Below are 20,164 nucleotides of genomic sequence, written 5' to 3' on the forward strand. Positions count from 1 at the left end.
TGAAAAGGAAACTCTCACCTTCTGCCATCTGGGGCCTGGAACGCTGATCCTCATAATCCCTGTTCTCGGGAAATATTAATGATTTAATCTCCCGGGCTCCCTCCCTCACCTCCGCAGCCACGCCAGCTGAAACCCACAGACCAGATCCACTGAAGCCCAGGTTGGAAGGAAACACATCCTGACTCGGTCTTGCCACAGACTATCCAACTGCCCTCAGAAGGCCAGCTCCGGGCCTCGGCGCAAGTACCAGAGGGATTCCAGCCATGGGTGAGGTGACAGCAGAGGAGGTGGAGAAGTTCCTGGACACGAATGTCGGCTTTGCCAAGCAGTACTACAACCTCCGCTACCGGGCCAAGGTCATCTCAGATCTGCTGGGGGCCAAGGAGGCAGCGGTGGACTTCAGCAGTTACCACTCACTGAGCAGCGTGGAGGAGAGCGAAATCATCTTTGACCTCTTGCGGGACTTCCAGGAGAATCTGCAAACCGAGAAATGCATCTTCAACGTCATGAAGAAGCTGTGCTTTCTTCTGCAGGCCGACCGCATGAGCCTGTTCATGTACAGGGTCCGAAATGGCATCGCCGAGCTAGCCACCCGGCTCTTCAACGTCCACAAGGATGCTGTCCTTGAGGAATGCCTGGTGGCGCCCGACTCGGAGATCGTGTTCCCCCTGGACATGGGTGTGGTGGGTCACGTCGCACACTCTAAAAAGCTCGCCAATGTCCTCAACACAGAAGAGGTACCCTCTTCCCCGTAAGAAGGAGGGTGGGGAGGCATTATTCCACGGAGTCCTGGTGCATACAAGTGGGGCAGGGAGCTGTGGCCATCAAGACTGGGCTGGTGATGGTTTGGCACTTCTCTTTATTTATTTATTTACTTGTAACATTTTATTTTGGAAAAAAAATCCAAACCTATCAGAAGACTTTAAAAATAGTACAAACAACTACGTATCTCTCATCAAATCCAGCAGTTGTTCACACCTTACCCCATCTGCTTTCTCTCTCCATTTTCTCTGGCCCATATGGGAGTCGATAGCATGAACTGTATTTCCAGACATGCTGTGTATTTCCAGAGCGAGGACATCTCTTCCATATTCACACTACAGTCACGACATTCAGGAAACATAACGCTGATGCAATCATCTAATCAGCGGTCCCTATTCAGTTTTTGCCAGTTGCCTCAGTTACACCCAGATAGTTACACTATCTCTTTAGTCCCCTCAAATCTGAACCATTTCTTCAGTCTGTCTTTATTTCCATGACGCTGATGTTCTTGAAGGGTGCAGGCCAAACACTTGGCAGAAATGTCCCTCCATGTGGGCTCCTCTGTGTCTTCATGATTAGAATCAGGTCATGTATTTCTATCGGCAGTAACAATAGAGGTGGTATCGTGGTTATCTCTGTGCCTTACATCAGGAGACACGTGATGGCAGCCTGTGTCGTTACTGGAAATGTTAACCCTACTACATGGTTAAGCACTGGGCTCTTGTTTTATCTTAAAAAAATTTTTTTTTAAGTTTATTCATTTATTTTGAGAGAGAGACAGCATGCATGGGGAAGGGGCAGAGAGAGAGGGAGAGAGAGAATCCCAAGCAGGCTCCCTTCTGTCAGTGCAGACCCTGACAGGGGGCTCAAACCCACAAACCCAAGAGGCCAGGACCTGAGCCAAAACCAAGAGTCAGACACTTAGCCAAATGAGCCGCCCAGGTGCCCCTTGGTTCTTGTTTGTGAGTCCAGCCTTCCTCGAGATTCTACTGGCAGCTCTGATAAAGATCTCTTTGATCACCAAGACAAAACACTTCCTTCAGATCTCCTGTGGCCCTCTGCCCCAAGGCCAACTCCTAGTTATCCTTTAGATCTCAGCCTAAAGGTCACTTCTTCATGGAGGCACTCCCAGATCTCTCTGGGGCAGCCTCCTTCCTAAAACCATTTATCATAATAAGCCTGGGGGCCAGGGATCATGGCTGCCTTATTCTCCACTTTATCCCTGCAAATGTCTGGCACAAAGCAGATGCTCAGTAAATACTTGGAGTAAAAGACTCACCAGCAAGGATTATGCTTAATTCCTTTAACACTGTCTTGCCCAAAAGAAGGTTTGCCCCATGAGAGCAGGGCCCAAGTGGGTCTCACGTATTGCAGCAAGGCCCCAACCAGGAGCCCATGTTCAATCATTTCTAAGATGCAGCCTGGACATTATGTGATTTTGCTCACCTTACCTCTGGCCTTATTTCAGATTAAGGGTCATAAGGTTAAGAGGGGAGAGAGAAGGTCTCAGAGATGATCTCATCTGACTGTCTCATTTAACAGAGGAGGAGCCTAGAGCCACAAGAGCTTGAGAAGGGGCTTGTCCAAAGTCACTGAGGAGTTAGGGCAGAGCTAGGACCTCCCATCCACAAATGCAGGAATTCAAGCGGGTCATCTTTTTTTTTTTTTTTTAATGTTTATGTATTTATTTTAAGAGAAAGAGATAGAGTGAGTATGGGAGGGGCAGAGAGAGAAGGAGAGAGTAAGAATCTCAAGCAGGCTCCCCACTGCCAGTGCAGAGCCCGATGGAGGGCTTGAACTCTCGAACTGTGAGATTATGACCTGAGCCGAAATCAAGAGTTGGATGTTCAACCAACTGAGCCACCCAGGTGCCCCCGGTCATCTTTCTGACATAGGTTCATTGGAAAGATAAGAAGCACAGACTTTGGTCTCTGGGGTGATAGTTTTCTTGGAAACACACTGGGCTGGATTCTTCGTGGGGTGCATCTTGCCCTCGTTTCCCCTTGGGGCGTGGTTCTGCATCCAGGGGACTTTCAAATGGACTGGGGTCTGTTCTCCCTTCAACTCTCTCTAGACTTTAATTGTAGCCAACATGGATTCCACAGTCTTATGACATAACTGATTATCCCTGTTTCACAGATGGTGAAACTAAAACCCAGAAAGGATGGGGCACCTGGGTGGCTCAGTCAGTTAAGCTTCTGACTCTTGATCTCAACTCAGGTCATGAGTTGGACTCTGTGCTGAGTATGAAGCCTACTTAAAAACAAAAACAAACAAAAACAAAAGCAAACAAAACAACAACAACAACACACCCCAGAAAGGTTAGTAACTTGCTCGGAGCCACTCCGATAGGAAGTGGCAGAGTGGGTATTTGAATTCAGGCACCCTGGCCTTCTGCCCATGCTCTTCACTGCTCATCAATTCTCTACTTCCTCCTATCTATAAAATGAGGGCATTGGACTAGATGCTATTTATCAATCATTTCAAGTCATAGAGCAGAGAATAAACAGGTTAAGCTTTGAGGTCAGATCTGAGTGTGAGTCATGACTCTGTGACTTCTTTTTTTTTTCTTTTTAATTTTTTTTTTTATTTATTTTTGAGACAGAGAGAAGACAGAGCACGAGTGGAGGAGGGGCAGACAGAGAGGGAGACACAGAATCTGAAACAGGCTCCAGGCTCTGAGCTGTCAGCACAGAGCCAGGCACGGGGCTTGAACCCACAAACTGTGAGATCATGACCTGAGCTGAAGTCGGACGCTTAACGGAGCCACCCAGGCGCCCCTCCCCCCTTTTTTTTTTTAAATGTTTTATTTATTTCTAGGAGAGAGAGAGAGAGAGACAGACAGCGTGAGCAGGGGAGGGTCAGAGAGAGAGGGAGTCACAGACTGAAACAGGCTCCAGGCTCTGAGCTGGCAGTCAGCACAGAGCCCGACGCGGGGCTCGAACCCACGAACCGCGAGATCATGACCTAAGCGAAAGTCCGACGCTTAACCGACTAAGCCACCCAGGCGCCCCAACCCCTCCCCTTTTAAAAAAAATTTTTTTTTTTTTTGGTCTGTTACTTCTTAAGAATAGTGCTTTGGCATATTTTTGAGCCTGTCTGGGCTCACTTCCTAATTTGTAAAATGGGACAGGAATACCTACTGCACAGTGTTGTAAGATTAAAGGAGAGAATTAATTCTCATCTAGCAAAGTTCTTGGCACATTGTTGTGGCTTATTATTGGCCTCTCCTGCTCCTTATTGTTATTATTATTATATTGTCGTTAAGGATCTATTCTACAGGATGGATGCTGTACAACGTCTGTGTGGGGTTTGGACAAGAAAGTCCTTCTGGAGCTTTCAGTTTAGATTCTGTTCGTGGGATAAACAGAAGAGAGGTGCTAAGAGTTTCTGTAGATCCGGTGTTAAGTGGCTGAGGATTTAGGCAGACGTTCTGATGTTAACATATCCTGGTTGAAGAGTTTGCTAAGGGATGGCCGGCTTTTTCTCGGTCAAGCCTAAAGTTCACTCTGCAAGTAATGCCTGCACTTCCCTGGAAGTTCTCAAGTCTGGGGCAGTTTCCCGGGCTGGTGACTCAGCACCCTCAAAACACTTGGGATAGGATTACAATCAGTGGAGGTTTGAAATGTGAAACCATGAATGCAGTAGTTTCCCAGGGTTGTAATAAAACTCCCCATGTCCTAGCAAATTCCTGCCCAAACCCTGGGATATCATTAGGAAGATTTGCCATTAGGATTGCCAGATAAAATCTAGGATTCTCAGTAAAATTTGAATTTAAAAATATTTTTTAATTTTTTAAGTTGAATTTATTTGTTTTGAATGAGAGAGAGAGAGAGTGTGTGAGAGTGCATGTGTGGGGGATGGGCAGAGATAGAGGGAGACAGAGAATTCATCTGAGCTCTTGGGGCTTGAGCTCACAAACCATGAGATCATGACCTGAGCCAAAATCAAGAGTTGGATGCTTAACCAACTGAGGCACCCAGATGCCCCAAATTTGAATTTAGATAAACAAAGAATACTATTTTAGTATGAGTATGTCCCAGGCAACATTTAGGACATACTTATTTACTTGAAACTCAAATTTAACTAGGCATCTTGTGTTTATTTGCTAAATCTGGCAACCTTACTAGCCTTTCAATATTTGTGTGTGTTTTATTCTGTATCCTTTCTCCTTAGGAAAGCCCACAAGGCCTGCCTATACCTGCCTGGCTTATAAACCACTGGCCCCAGCACCTAGTCAGTGCCTGGGACAGAGTGAGTACTCAGTACAGATTATTGCATGAATTAATCAATGATGACTCTCCCCCAGTTGGCTGTGATATTGTGATTTATAAAAAGAAATACTTATTTAGTCTTTGTCCTGCTTCCTGACACAGAACTCTTAGGACTCTTATAATTTCCTGAGTGATAGGAACCTCTGACACAGAGCTCCTTAAATTCCTTGGCATTTTCTGGATGTAGATGGTCTTTTGTTCTAATGAGGTGACTCTTGGTGGGCTCCTAGGTGGAGGCCAATCACCAGAAAGATAGAGCCACGATTAGAAACTTGGAACTTTCAGCCCCACCTTCCCATTCTCCTATGAGGGGAGAACGGTTGGAAAGGGAGCTAATCACCAATCATGCATATGTGACGAAGCCTTCATAAAAATTCCCGAAAATACAGGGCTCAGAGGGTTTCTGGCTTGGTGAACACATGCATGTGCCGGGAGGGTGGCGCACCTCAACTCTAGGGGACAGAAGCACCTGCTCTCAGGATCCTTCTGGATCTCATTCTTCATCTGACAGTAGTACATTTGTATCTTTTATCATATCTTTTTTTTATATAATAAGCCTGTACATGTAAGTATTTCCCTGAGTTCTGTGAGCTGTTCTCGCAAATTATCAAACCCAAGGAGGGGGTCTTGGGACCCTGCATTATAGCCAGCCAGTCAGAAGTATAGGTGACAAACTGGGACTTGTGATTGGCATCTGAAGTGGGGACAGTCCTGTGGGACTAAAGCCTTGTGGGGTCTGGTGCTGACTCCAGGTAGATTGTGTCAGAATTGAATTGAATTGTTGGGCAATCAGCTGGTGTTAGAGAACTGGTCAGTGTGGGAGATACACCTACGGATCTGGTGTCAGAGTAGTGTGAGCGTGGGACTAGTGTGGAAGAAGGGAGAACAGGGAGTTTTTCTAAGACATGACAGTTCCTATTCTGAAAACTGCCTCTGAGAGCACTACCATTTCCAGAGGCTCTCACAGCTGCCATCCTTCCCTGCCTGTGAGACCCGGAACCCAGTATGCCACACCGGAAGGAAGCCTCGAGGAGGCCCTGGTCTGACACCCTGACTTTACCAAAGGGCAAACGAAGGCTCAGAGAATCTTCAACTACTAATAATGTACTGATTGGGCCCTGAAGCCTCAGAGAACGAGTCTCCCCCTCCTATTCACCCATCCTGTGGGGATCTCCTTCTCATTATGGCTTGAATTGTGGGTTCACGTTTTATACGATGTTCCCACTGTACTGTGATAATCTGTGAGGACAAGCTCATCTTTCTTATTGGTCTTGGCATATCCAGCACCTCTCCCAGAGCCTGTGCTCAGTAGATGTGAGTGAATGAATAAATGAATGAGTCAATCAATATATAAATCAATGAATGAATGGAGTGGCTATGACACTTACCAGCAAGGGAGTTTTCTGTAAAACAGGGAAAGTTTGGGGGCACCTGGGTGGCTCAGTCAGTTAAGTGTCTGACTCTTGATTTCAGCTCAAGTCATGATCTCATGGTCATGAGATTGAACCCTGTGGCACTGCACTCTGTGCTGGACATGGAGCCTGCTTAAGATTCTCTCTCTCTCTCTCTCTCTCTCTCTCTCTCTTTCTCTGTCAAAAAAAAAAAAAAAAAAACCCAACAGGAAAGGAGACAGGCCCATGTGACAGGGCTGATGTGAGAGTTAATGAGATAATAGATGTTAAGTTGTCTGGCTCCCAGCCAAGTACATCATTTCTGCTCAATAAACAGTAGGTCTCACCGTGGAATGGGCACCGTGAATGTTTGGAAAGAAGAACTGGGATTTCCGAGAATGAGGGATGGTCTTGCATTGCACTGGAATAGAACCTCAGTTCTTCACAATGGCCTCCAAGGCTCAGCTGGAAGGGGCCCAGGCCCACCCGTCTGACTTCCTTGCCCTCCACCCTCCCTCCCCTTGCTGTGCTTCAGCTGCACTGGTCTTCTTCCTGTTTCTCAGATGCACCAACTCCCTGTCCCCTCCCAGACACTTTGCATTCTCTGTGCTCCCTGCTTGGATTGCGTTTCACCCACCCGGCTCCTCTGAAGGTTCAGCTCTCAGCTGCACTTCCAACCAGAAGCCTCCCTTGTTCACTGCAGCAACCTGAGGGTCTAGACCAGTGCCTGGCATAAAGCACTCCATGAACACTAACTGAATAAATGACTTTGGGCTTTCCCTAAGCTGGGCATCTGATTCCTGGGCTCTAGAACAAACAGTCTGAGGGACATCTTGGTGGCTCAGTACGTTAAGCGCCTGACTTCGGCTCAGGTCATGATCTCACCACTCATGGTTTCGAGTCCTACATCGGGCTTTGTGCTACCAGCTCAGAGCCTGGAGCCTGCTTTGGATTCTGCATCTCCCTCTCTCTCTCCTCCCCTCACTCATGCTCTGTCTCTCTCTATATATATCAAAAGTAAATATTACATTACACACACACACACACACACACAAAGAACAGTTTGAGCTAAAAGTCTTGTAAGGCCCTCTCTGCTTCTAATAATTTGAGGTTCTGTGACCCAGTTGTGTAGAACACTTCATATGCTGAATATATAAGGATGGCAATGATTGTGCGAACACCATCAAGTTGGCAGCTGTCTTATTTGTGGGAGGGAGTTATCAGTGGAAAAGAGGGTTCTGGTAGATTTAGTGAACATCTGCCTCAGATGCAGGTAAGGCCCACACATCATTTTCCTCGATTGAAACGAATATTATTGCAAGGCTGAACTGATTCCCTGAAATGAATTCCAGCATGCCCCACCTGGACCTGTGTTTAGGGATTTATCAGTGTCCTTAGAGAATGACAAGGAAAACCCCTCATAGCTAATGCCTCTTTAGAGATTTGGCTTAATCCTCTGATGCTAATTCAAGTAGAGCCCTACATCCTTCTCTTAATTCCTGTGCCCTTTACCTGGTGTGAGGCACCTTCATCGACAACAGGGCCGTTGCCTGTTTGTCAAATCCCACTCCGACTGGGAGACATCCACAATCGCACAGCATCACACTGTGAATTTCTCAGCCGTGGGAAAGGTTCTGCACACTCAATTCTAGAAAAGTGGTGTGAATCCATTCTGTGAAATATACTTCCTTCCTCGGAACAGCGTGAGCTGCATATCTGGGCTGGCTTGTGTCCCAAGCAGCGCCGATGGTCGGAAAAACTCACAGCTCTACCAAGGAACAGAAAGGTGGATTCTTTTGGATTTAAGACAACAATTCAGGCTCTGTCTCCTCTTTCTGACCACGTAGACTGCACTGCCCTGTGTTGGCCTTCCAGGCTGCTTTAAGGCTGTGGGTGTGTGAGACGCTCAGCCTAAAATCAAAATCATATTTTATCTTTGTTTTGATCTTCTCCCTGTGACCATCCAAAGGAAAAGAAAATGAAATATACCCCAACCAAAACCTCCTTTGTACTCCCATAGCTTTGAGCCAAACCCTGTGTTCTGTATTGCTATTATCGATTTGTCTGCAAGCTGGCCTGAGCCTTAGTCTCCCTTATTTCCCCAACACTCTGTGTAAGGCCTGACATGCAGTGGGGCTTCCATTAAGACCTGTGGGATAGGGGAGGGGTGCCTGGGTGGCTCAGTCGGTTAGGCATCCGGTTTTGGCTCAGGTCATGATCTCGCAGTTGGTGGGTTCAAGCCCCGCGTCGGGTTGTCTGCTGGCAGCCAGCTCAGAGCCTAGAGCTTGCTTCCAATTCTGTGTCTCCATCTCTCTCTGACCCTCCTCTGCTCACGCTGCCTCTCTCTCTGTCTCAGAAACAAATTTTAAAAAACATTAAAAAAAAAAAAGACCTGTGGGATAGGGGTATCCATTGGACTCACTGTGGTGCTAGAACTGAATTGCTCAAAAGGATGGAAGTACCCAATTCTTTTTGTTCAATGACCAGGACCCAGGTCCAACCTTACCGAGACTACCCTTAAAGGCAGCAAAACTGAGAGCAGGCTCTAGAGTCTCACACACACACACACACACACACACACAGAAAGTCACGGTAACCTTGAGTCTCAGTTTCCCTTTGTATAGAATGGGCTACTAGTGGTCCCTACTTCACAGGATTAAAGTGAGTTGAGGCAGGTAAAGCACCATACATGATACCCGCTAGCTATTGTGATTATTACACTCACCGAAGTCTTTTCCTCACTCAAGTTTCTGTTTTGGGCTTACTTGTCATCGCCTCAAGAGAGCCTTCTCTAACCCTCCCTCCCCCGGTGAAGTCAGTCCCCTCATCCTCGGGCCCCTACGGGGCTTTGTTCACATCTGCCCCACAGCCTTTAGTAAGCTGTCTCTCAGACTTTCTCCTACTGGGTTTTGGAGGCTTCCAGGGCACAAATCACCCCTGGTTGCTTTGCCCTTGCTGAAGGGGAGTAGATGGACATGTCTTCATTTTCTTGTCAATGAAATACTAGAGAGCCCCTCCTCCCACCCCTCCCATGGGCATAAGGGGCTCTGGGCTGTTTTACTGTCATTGCTCTTCCTCTGCCCACCCATGCCTGTCTCTTCCTTCCTTCAGGATGAGCATTTCTGTGACTTTGTGGACATCCTCACAGAATACCAGACCAAGAACATCTTGGCTTCCCCCATAATGAATGGCAAGGACATGGTGGCAGTCATCATGGCTGTGAATAAACTGAACGAGCCCCACTTCACCAAGAAGGATGAAGAGGTAAGAACGCTTTAGAAATTGCTGGGGTGGACATGCTAGCACGTTCTCACAGCTCATGAAGTCCCCTGAACCTTTCTATTTGGCCTAGCCCTGGTTTCCTCATCTGTAAGGCAAAAGGATTAGTCTGACGCCCTCTGAGGAAGACAGGAGAGGGGTTATGGTTAGGAATGTTGGGTCCTGGAGCCTGGAGTACAGGGATAATTGTCCTGGCTCTGCTACTGTTTAGCTGTTTGACTTGGGCAGTTTACTTAATTTCTTTAAATCTCAGCTTTCTTATCTGTAAAATGGGTCTAATTTTACAGTATCCATCTCTCAGTGTAATTGTGATGATCAGATAAGAAAACATGCCTAAAATGACTTATCGCAGGGACTGCAAGCTCAATAAATAGTAACAATTTTTCATTAATCCATCAACGCTGACTCTGTTAGCTTTACACTCTTGACAATGCAACATTTCATGAGTCAGCATTCCATGATCCATCTGCTCAAATTGCCTCTGATGCTTTTAAAATATTCAAATGTTTGCTGGTGGTAGAAGGGGCCAGAGGAGGGGTTTCTCTTTCTCATCTCTTCCCCCTCATGCTGTTTGCCTTCCAGATTCTTCTCAAGTACCTCAATTTTGCAAATCTAATCATGAAGGTGTACCACCTGAGTTACCTGCACAACTGTGAGACTCGGCGTGGCCAGGTAAGGGGCGTGGCTCACGGCAATGGCCTGACATGTCCTTTTACTGAAGCATTGATGTGTCAGGCTGGAAAGGCGGTGGTGATTAAAGTGCCTGGGAACCATCATAGTCCCTGCCCAGAATCCCTAGTGTTGATGAGGTAGCCCATGTTTCTAAAGCTGTATCTCAGGGTGATTACTTGCACAGTTTTCAAGTCAAGCAACTGAGATTTGAATCCTTGTTAAGCCATTTACTAGCTCTAAGACCCTGAGCAAATTGCTTACCCTTTCTGAACCTTTGAAAAAGGGGGACAATATTGATTGGTTCCACCCTCAAAAGATTATTGTCGATAATAAATGAGATAATGCATGTAGAACACTTGTATTCAATCCATGTTTGTTATTTTCATTCTTATTAACAATCTATGAAATAGAAGAAATAGGAAGAGTTGGACCTAATGTAAGCTGGTCAGTTACTTCACCTCTCTGAACCTCAGTTTCTCCACCTGTAAAATGGGGATAATTGTCCTGTCTCTGGGTTATTGTGAGTTGCTGCTTTGTGACTCAAAAACTTTGACAATGCTTTCCTGTTTTGTTAAGATACTGCTGTGGTCTGGCAGCAAAGTCTTTGAAGAGCTTACGGACATCGAGAGGCAGTTCCACAAAGCCCTCTACACAGTCCGAGCATTCCTCAACTGCGACAGATATTCTGTGGGGCTCTTAGACATGACCAAGCAAAAGGTGAGAAGGCTTTGGACACAGACATTGCCAAGAATAGGTTCAATGATACCGTGGGGCCCAGGCTTGTGTCACACATTCAGTTCACAGGGACGAAGCGGGGAGGTTGTGGCTTGTTGTGAACAGGTTCTCACAGGTCTTCTCTTTTATTTAAAAAAAATTTTTTTTTGCTTATTTATATTAGAGAGAGAGAGAGAGAGAGAGAGAGTGAGTGGGGGAGGGGCAGAGAGAGACCAAGACAGAATCCAAAGCAGGATCCAGGCTCTAGCTGTCAGCACAGAGCCCACCTCGGGGCTTGAACCCATGAACTGTGAGATCGTGACCTGAGCCGAAGTTGGACGCTTAACCAACAGAGCCACCCAGGTGGCCCTCACAGGTCTTTTCTAGTGAAGAGTGGAGCACCAACCTTTAAAGGGGAAAAGTGAATCTAGGGCACAGGTGAATAGAAACAACCTGGTCTTCCTTGGTCAGTTGGAAAAGAAAGCACATGTGAGAAGTCTTGATGAGGTGGTGAAGGCGGGTGATAAAAAGCTCTATGTAGGGTCGAAGCCAGAAAGAAGAAAGTTGCCAACTTCAGGAATTCTCAGAAAACGCACGCAAAGGCAGGTATAAACCTTCCCCATGGTTCATTAAGCCTACGGCTCACCTGGGCAATTGAAGTGAAGGAAGCTACTCGGATCTGGTCCCTGGGGATGGTCAGGGGGAAGACGTGCAGAGACTAAGAATGTGGAGGCTAGGAAAGCAGAGCCCAATATGGCCCCTGCAATATTTTCCAGTGAGGTTTCTCGCAAACCAACCCCCCCGCCCCCATTTTTCTTTCTCTACCTGTCTCTGCTTCCTGCAGCTAATCATTTTCTGTCCTGAAACAGAGTTCCAGAGTTATCTAGATTTGTGATTTCTTATCCCAAAGAGCCAGGGTCCAGGTTTCCTGTCAGTTTCATTTAGTAGGGCCTTGTGATGCTGAGTGGTGCACAGATCAAAGCAGACCCTTCAACTAGTTGGTTTAATGATTAAATACATTGCAGGATCTGCGGTTGGATGAGAGCTTAGGTCTAGTGCAGGGGCTCCAAGACTTGAATCAGTATCTTCTGAGGAACTGTTTAATAAACATAAGGCCACATTTCCTGATAGTCTGCTCTTTTTTTTACTTAATGTTTTCTGAACATCTTTCCATGTCAGTACATAAGGATTCTTGTAAATAAGCCTTTATGTTGAAGTATAACATATACACAGAGACAAGCACTGATTACAGGTGAATAGGTCAATGAACACCCCCATCTAACCACCACCAAGATAAAGAGATAGATAGAACATTACTAAACCCTCAGAATCCCCTTGCTTATCCCTTTCTGTTAATTTCCATACCCTTCTCCCTGAGGGCAACCACCGCTGGACCTTTAATGCCATGTTCGTTTTGCCTACTTTTGAAGTTTCCATAAACAGAATCATACAGGGGCACCTGAGTGCCTCAGTTGGTTACACATCCATCTCTTGGTTTTGGATCAGGTCGTGATCTCACGGTTCACGAGTTCGAGCCCCGTGTCAGGCTCTGCATTGACAGTGCGGGGTCTGCTTGGGATTGTCTCTATCCCTCCCCCATTTGTGCTGTCTCTCTTGCAAAGTAAATAAACTTAAAAAAAAAAAAAACCAACTCAGAATTGTGCAAATACATACTATTTTGTGTCTAGCTTCTTTTGCTCAGCATTTTGGTTGTTAAGATCTATCTTTATTGATCCACGTAGCATTAGTTCATTCATCTTCGTTCTTGTGGAATGTTCCACTATATGACTAACCCTACAAGTATTTATTCATTCTACTGTTGATGGGCATTAGAGTTTTCAGGTTTGGGCTACTCTGAATATTGTTCTTATGAACATTCTAGTACATATCTTTTGGTACACAGGTGTACCTATTTCTGTTAGGTGTTTACTTAGGAGTAGAATTTCTGGGTAATAGTTTTAATAGACATGGCCCATCTGATTTTCAAAATGACTTCACACTCCCACTAGCAATGTCTGAGGGTTTCCTCACAATACTTGGGACTACCAGTGTTAATAATCTGTGCCTTACTGGTAGGCATGTGGTATGATCTTATTTGGTATTAACATAAATTCCCCTAATGATTGATGAGGTTAAAGACTTTTTCTTGTTTATAACCATGTGTATATCTTTAAAAGAAGTGCCTATTCAAGTTCCTTCCTCATTTTTAAGAATTCTTTTGTCTTTTTTAATCTTAGGATTTGTAGGTGTTTTTTATACATTCTAGATATGGGTTCTCTGTGGAATACACACATTGCAAATACCTTCTCCCACTCTGTACTTTCATTTTCTTAGTAGTATGTTTCAACGAATGAAAATTCTGAATTATAATGTAGTTCCATTTATCAATCTTTTTTTTAATGGTTATGATTTTTGTTCCCTATTTAAGAAATCTTTGCTGGCCCCAAGCTAATAAAGACATTCATCTATGTTAACTCTAAAATTTTATTGTTTTGACTTTCATACACAGCTCTATAATCTACCTGGAAATTTTTAAACATACAGTGTGAGGTAGGGTCAATATTAACTTTTTTCCATGTGGATACCCAATGGACCCAGCACCATTTACTGAAAAGATGACTCTTTCTCCACTGTCTTATTGAAAATATAATATTTCCCTAACATACTTCTGTCATTGATCAAGTGTCCACATACATTGGATGCTTGAGTTTGAGATTTTGCTTAGGAAGGGCTTCCCCAATCTTAATATTATAAAGATAATCTGAAATAATCTAATGTGCTTAATATATTTTAATCATTCATTCATTTTGGAATTATGAGTGTGTAGATATGAGGTAGGGATAACTTTTATCTCTCACTCATTTTTCTCCAGTTAAAGAATAGTCTATCCTTCCTCCACTGTTTTAAAATGCAGCCATTCTGATATGCTATTTTATCATATACCAGATTTCCATATATGCATGGATTTATTATTCTGATTTTTGCTTTTATTTTTTATTTTTTAAAATATTTTTATTTATTTCTAGGAGAGAGAGAGAGAGAGACAGTGTGAGCAGGGGAGGGTCAGAGAGAGAGGGAGACACAGACTCTGAAATAGGCTCCAGGCTCTGAGCTGGCAGTCAGCACAGAGCCCGACGCGGGGCTCAAACCCACCAACCGCGAGATCATGACCTAAGTGAAAGTCGGATGCTTAACTGCCTGAGCCACCCAGGCGCCCCTTATTTTTGCTTTTAAAATAGTTCTGTATGTGGGGCACCTGGGTGGCTCAGTCGGTTAAGTGTCCAACCTCAGCTCAGGTCATGATCTCATGGTTCTCAAGTTCAAGCCCCATGTTGGGCTCTGTGCTGACAGCTCAGAGCCTGGAGCCTGCTTCCGATTCTGTGTCTCCTTCTCTCTCTGCCCCTCCCCCTCTTGCACTCTGTCTCTAAAAAATAAATAAGCCTTAAAAAATTTTTAAAAATATTTTTCAATAGTTCTGTATGTGATTCTGGTAAAGGTCAGCTATCTAATGATTTCAGGAAACCTCTGATTCTAGGGCAGACATCCATTTAACTTTTGCATACTCTTGAACCAAATATTTTGCCAACCATAGCCAAGTCCAGCAATAAGCCCTCTGATACACCTTCAGCAAGTAGCAAATGAATGAATTCATACAAATGAATGGTTCTTTCTTAATAAAAAGAATTTCTGAGTCGTTGAATTCAAAAGGTGCCCAGTTCACACCTTAAAGGATCTGAACCCAGATGTAGGCTGCTGTGTGTGGCTGTGTTCTGCTGTTTCTTCTGAGCTCCCTCTCGAAAGGGAAAATCACACTTAAGCAAGAATATTCTATTTTTCTTAAGTTTATTTACTTATATTGAGGGAGAGAGAGTATGAGCAGGGGAGGGATGGAGAAAGAGGGAAAAAGAGAAATCCCAATAGGCTCCATGTGACAGTGTGGAGCCTGATGTGGGGCTCGAACTAAGGTGAGATCATGACCTGAGCTGAGATCAAAAGTTGGATGCTTAACCTCAGGCACCCCTAAGCAAGAATATTCTTAGTCATCCCCCAAAGATAGAACAATCTAGCAATTAGAAATGGGCTGGTCTGCCTACAATCATTCAAATGACCTGCCTTCCCCTTCCCTCCCCTCCCTCCACCTCCTGGTAGCTAAGCTCTTATCTGAGCTATTGACATTATGAAGAAGTCAATAAAACTACTGAATTGTACATTTTAACTGGGTGAATTACGTGGCATGTGAATTATATGCAATAAAGCTGTTTAAAAACAAAAGAAAGAAGAAAGAAAAGAGAAGAGAAGAGAGAGATCAAGAGTGAGAAAGGCAAGTGTAAATATGCCTCACTTTCCACCCAACCCCTGTTGATAGCTGCTGCTTCTCTGGGACAATCTTCAGAGCCACTTAGTGTTTGACACAGTGTCAGCTCAACGTACTTGACTTTCTTCTGGGCTCCTCTAACATTTGTGTTCTTTCTCCATTCCATTGTACTCATTTTGGGTCTTACCTTGTCTACCTTACTATAGTTACTTGAGTACTTGATCAACCTCCTAGAGACAGCAAGCTCCCCCAGGGCATGAACTCTGTCTTATTCATCTCTGGTATCTAGCAGCAAACATGTTGTGGGGCCAGGTAGATTCCCTATTAATTTTTTCACCCAGAATTGAATGTCTTCCTGGTGTACAGTCAAGACAAAGAGCTCAACCGGACAGAAGCATGGGGACATGGAGTGTGAATTTCATGTGGACGCTCCTCTGCTTGTCTTCTGGATGATAAACCACCATGTTCAAACAAGAAAGAGGCCAAGAGCAGAAGGGCTTAGCATCCTACCCACAATGACCTAGTGCTAATGATCACTGTCCCTAGACAGCAGTAGATGAATGAACAGAGAGGGCAGTGAAGCATGAAGGCCTCCTCTGTCAGGCCTAGGCTCAGCCCAGCACAAGCTGTGTGGCTCCCTGTACAGCAGGAAAACCAGGGATAAGTGGCAGAGAAGAGCTTGTGCAGTGTCCCAATTAGTCTCTTCTTCTGAGGCTGGGTGCCCATGTAGTCCCTTACTGGCCATTTCTCTCTTCCTTGACTGTATCTTTTTTTTCTTTTAATGCTTATTTATTTTTGAGAGACAGAGAGACAGACAGACAGAGTATGAGTGGGGGATGGTCAGAGAGAGAAGGAGACACAGAATCTGAAGCAGGCTCCAGGCTCTGAGATGTCAGCACAGAGCCCAATGAGGGGCTCAAACCCATGAACCATGAGATTGTGACCTGAGCCAAAGTCGGATGCTCAACCGGCTGAGCCCCCCAGGCGCCCTCCCCCAGACTGCTCGACTGTATCTTTGCCAGTTGTCTTATGGGTCCTTTCTCACCGGATCCCCAATACGGGTCTCTTTGCCTATATATGGCACCATTGTTCTCTTTCTTTCTTATTTGGGAAAAACATATTTTTTTCCTGATTCCAAAAGCAACAAATTTTATTATAGAAAAATTGCTAAACACAGTCTCACTGCAATTACTCAGAGAAAACCAGTTGTGAGTGTTTTGTTGTGAATCCTTTGAGAACATTTTCTATGTTCAGTTAAACATTGGGGTTCTATGGTCTCTACTTTTTGTCACCTCACATACTTCACTCATCAGTGCAGCAAGGACACCTTTTTACTGCTAGTATCTGTAGCATTGTCGTTAATAGATGTACCATAATTGATTTAATAAGTCCCCTCTTATTAGACACTGAGGATGCTCCTAACTTTTCACTACCATGAATGAGGCTGCAGAAGATATTGTTTTAGCTAAACCTTCAATCCCATGCTTAGCATGTCTTCCTAGACCTAGAGATGGCAGTTTCCCTCTCATGCCCCATGCCCACAACACGGGGAGTACAAGGATGCTGCAACTCAAGCTCCCATTTTTTGCTTAATGATTAGATCACCCTAGTTCATCAGTATCTTGAAGCACAGACATGACTGACATCCTCTAACACTAATGAACTTTGCACCCCTTCCAAGCCTAGGTTTCAGAGAGCTCTTCCCACCTTCTGAATTTCAACGGTAGATGACTCATATAGGTGGGTCCTCTTTTCTCAATCTCCTTTCCTTGACCTATTTTCAAGACCTGTAATTATTGTCTTTCTCATTCCTAGGAATTTTTTGACGTGTGGCCAGTCCTGATGGGAGAAGCTCCACCCTATTCTGGTCCCAGGACTCCGGATGGAAGGGTAGGTCCCTCTCTGGCCTATTCAGTAGGATCTAATGTTTAATGAAATGCAAATTTCAGGCACTGAAGACCTTGCTGACGTTTCTTTATCACTTAGATACCTATCTTCTCTGGGTTAGGTCATTTCCCTTGAAGTTATGATAATTGTCACATCTTATAATTTGCAAGGTATTTTTAATATCTTTCTGGAGTTCCATAGTAACCTGGTGGGATTGGCTAAGGAAGAATGGATATTCCCATTCCACAGATAAGGAAAGAGCTCCAGAAAGGTCAAGCAACTTGCTCAAATATTCACCTAGCAAAAGTTTAGAATTGTGGACAGTGAGAGCTGGAAATAGCCTTTATATCTAACTGAGATAGAATAAATTGGTAGTTAGCAGGGAAATTCCATCCAAAAGATAACCCTGTTTGGCTGCATACATTTAGAATTTTTCTTTTTACTTAAAAAGTTTTTTGGATTTATATCTTAACACTAAAAAAAATCAAGATATTTCCCATAAATATATAGATTCTCAGGTTCTTTTAAAAAGGTGGAAGATCAGTTGAAACTGGACCCACAGTCCCACGGGGTTGATTATTTTTTAAGATTTTATTTTTAAATAACCTTTATATCCAATGTGGGACTCGAACCCACAACTCCGAGATCAAGAGTTGCATGGCCTGCCACTGAGCCAGCCAGTGCCCCCTACAGGGTAAATCTGATGGGAGCTGAGTGGCAGCTGCTGCCTTGGAACACGGCCAGAGCTCTCTAGTGTGCCAAAGTCCTCACCATTCCTCTTGCATGCCCCTGCTCCCCAGCCCCCACTCATTTATGTTTCTATCAGGCCTCTCCAGGCCCTTGTGTTTGTGAGCTCTGCTCTCCTATCATTGCTTTATTTAAAAATTTTTTAAAATTTAAATCCAAGTTAGTTAACATATAGTGTAATAGTGGTTTCAGGAGTAGAATTCAGTGATTCATCACTTACATATAACACCATGTGCTCATCCCAACAAGTGCCCTCCTTAGTACCCATCACCCATTTAGCCCATCCTCCCCCAACATCCCCCCAGCAGCCCTGTTTGTTCTCTGTATTTAAGAGTCTCCTATGGTTTGTCTCCCTCTCCCTTTTTATCTTATTTTTGCTTCCCTTCCCTACGGTCATTCGTTTTGTTTCTTAAATTCCACATATGAGGGAAATCACATGGTATTTGTCTTTCTCTGACTTATTTCATTCAGCATAATACACTCTAGCTCCACCCATGTGGTTGCAAATGGCAAGATCTCATTCTTTTTGTCGCTGAGTAATACTCCATTGTATGTATATACCACATCTCCCTTATCCATTCGTCTGTCAATGGACATTTGGGCTCTTTCCATAATTTGCACAAACACCTTAGAGAAGCTGAAATGATATAAGTGGGGCGGAGGAAATGAGGCAGGGTAACCAGGTTTGTCAGTCACACAGCCTGCAGAACCTATAGAATGACAGAATGACCTTAGCCGAGGCCACACAGGATAAGTAAGGAGCAGAGTCAGCCTCTGAATTGAGTTTTAGTCTCGTGCTCATCCCACAAGGTCTTTTGGCCTATCTGAAATGGTATCTCAGTTTCTGCTAGGAGGCCCGATTCCACCCAGCCAACGCTAATCCTACCCCAAATTAGAATGTGCATGTGTGCACACACATGCGTGCACGAGAATGTATGATAGTTTTTAGTTTTAATTCAAACTCCAGAAATTTGACATCAACACCCTTGCCTGTGAGCTTCGTGAAACACCAGGAAAGAATTCCCTCTGGAAATCTACATCATCCACCCTGCTTTATCCAAAATAGCCTTATAACCTCCTGTTGACCTGTTTCAAACTACTCTTCCGCTCACACAAAGTCCTAATTTCATTTGGGAAGACTGAGTCTTCATGCATTTCGTCATGTGCTGCTGACAGAAAACAACTTGGGGAGAGTTTTCTTTTTAAGCTCAGCTTTTCACGTTGGCATCATGGCCATGTCACCGCTGAGCTTTTTTCCAAGTCACATGAGCTGGATTTGTATCTTCTGGAAATCTAGAAGTTGAGGAACTGGAATAGAGATTACTGTAGCTTTCAGACATCACCAAGTTCAGTCAACTTCAGTTTCCCTGGCTGCTGTAATGTTCAGCTCTCTGAGCTGAGCCCTGAGCTCAGAGGTCATCTCCAACTCCAGGATGGCCAGAGAAATGCTGGGCTCTGAATTATCTGGCTCTTCATCCTTAAGCACCCCAACCTTCAAGATGGAGCTGAACGAAACATGAAAATCACTGAGTGCTGGTCCAGGAAATGCTGCCCATCGTTTGATCAGTTCAAGGAGTTTTGCTTTCACTGAGGTGACTAGCACACTTGTGGCTAAGCCTTTCCTTTCTCAAAACCCTCCTACATCTCAGTCCTTGTAAGAGTACAAGGTATTAGGTTGTGATGGAAAAGGCCAGAAGGCAAAGAACTATTTTGGTTTTGATTGCTTGGTAACTTGTAGGGTGAACTCAGTCAAAAAATCCTTTGGGTTGTCAATTTTCTCATCTGTGAGGTACTGTCACTAAACTCATCTCCATAGTCAGTTCCAGGTCTAGGACACAGCTAGAGAGGAGACACACATAGACCTGAGCTGGGTCCAGACACAGCATGACAAGACTGGGCCCAAGTGGTTCTTCTAGAGAGACTGGGCTGGGAAAGAACAAGCCTGAGTTCAGACCCCTGTTCCACCAGATAGTTGCATGGCCTTGGGCAACCTCTCTAAGCCTCACCTTCCTTATCTGTAAGGCCTGGATAATCCTGATGGCCTGGCAGGACCATGGGAACTAAAGCAAATCACACGCTGACACACACTAGGCATCCAATTATCATGGCTGCCTGGGTTGAAT

The 20,164-nt window shown here is 44.6% G+C and overlaps 1 protein-coding gene across 1 annotated transcript in view; it reads left to right on the forward strand.

The window, feature by feature from the left end:
* Window positions 1-263: 263 nt before the first annotated feature.
* The window catches only part of PDE6A (phosphodiesterase 6A), a 61,231-nt gene continuing 41,330 nt past the window's right edge, over window positions 264-20,164 (forward strand). Inside the window, exons 1-5 of the mRNA XM_039239468.1 lie at window positions 264-737; window positions 9,539-9,691; window positions 10,289-10,378; window positions 10,955-11,095; window positions 17,223-17,297. Of these exons, the coding sequence (XP_039095399.1) occupies window positions 264-737; window positions 9,539-9,691; window positions 10,289-10,378; window positions 10,955-11,095; window positions 17,223-17,297 (933 nt within the window). The remainder of the gene's footprint in view (window positions 738-9,538; window positions 9,692-10,288; window positions 10,379-10,954; window positions 11,096-17,222; window positions 17,298-20,164) is intronic.

This window comes from Hyaena hyaena, unplaced genomic scaffold (assembly GCF_003009895.1).
Source record: "Hyaena hyaena isolate Hyena2069 unplaced genomic scaffold, ASM300989v1 scaffold_157, whole genome shotgun sequence".
NCBI lineage: Eukaryota > Metazoa > Chordata > Mammalia > Carnivora > Hyaenidae > Hyaena > Hyaena hyaena.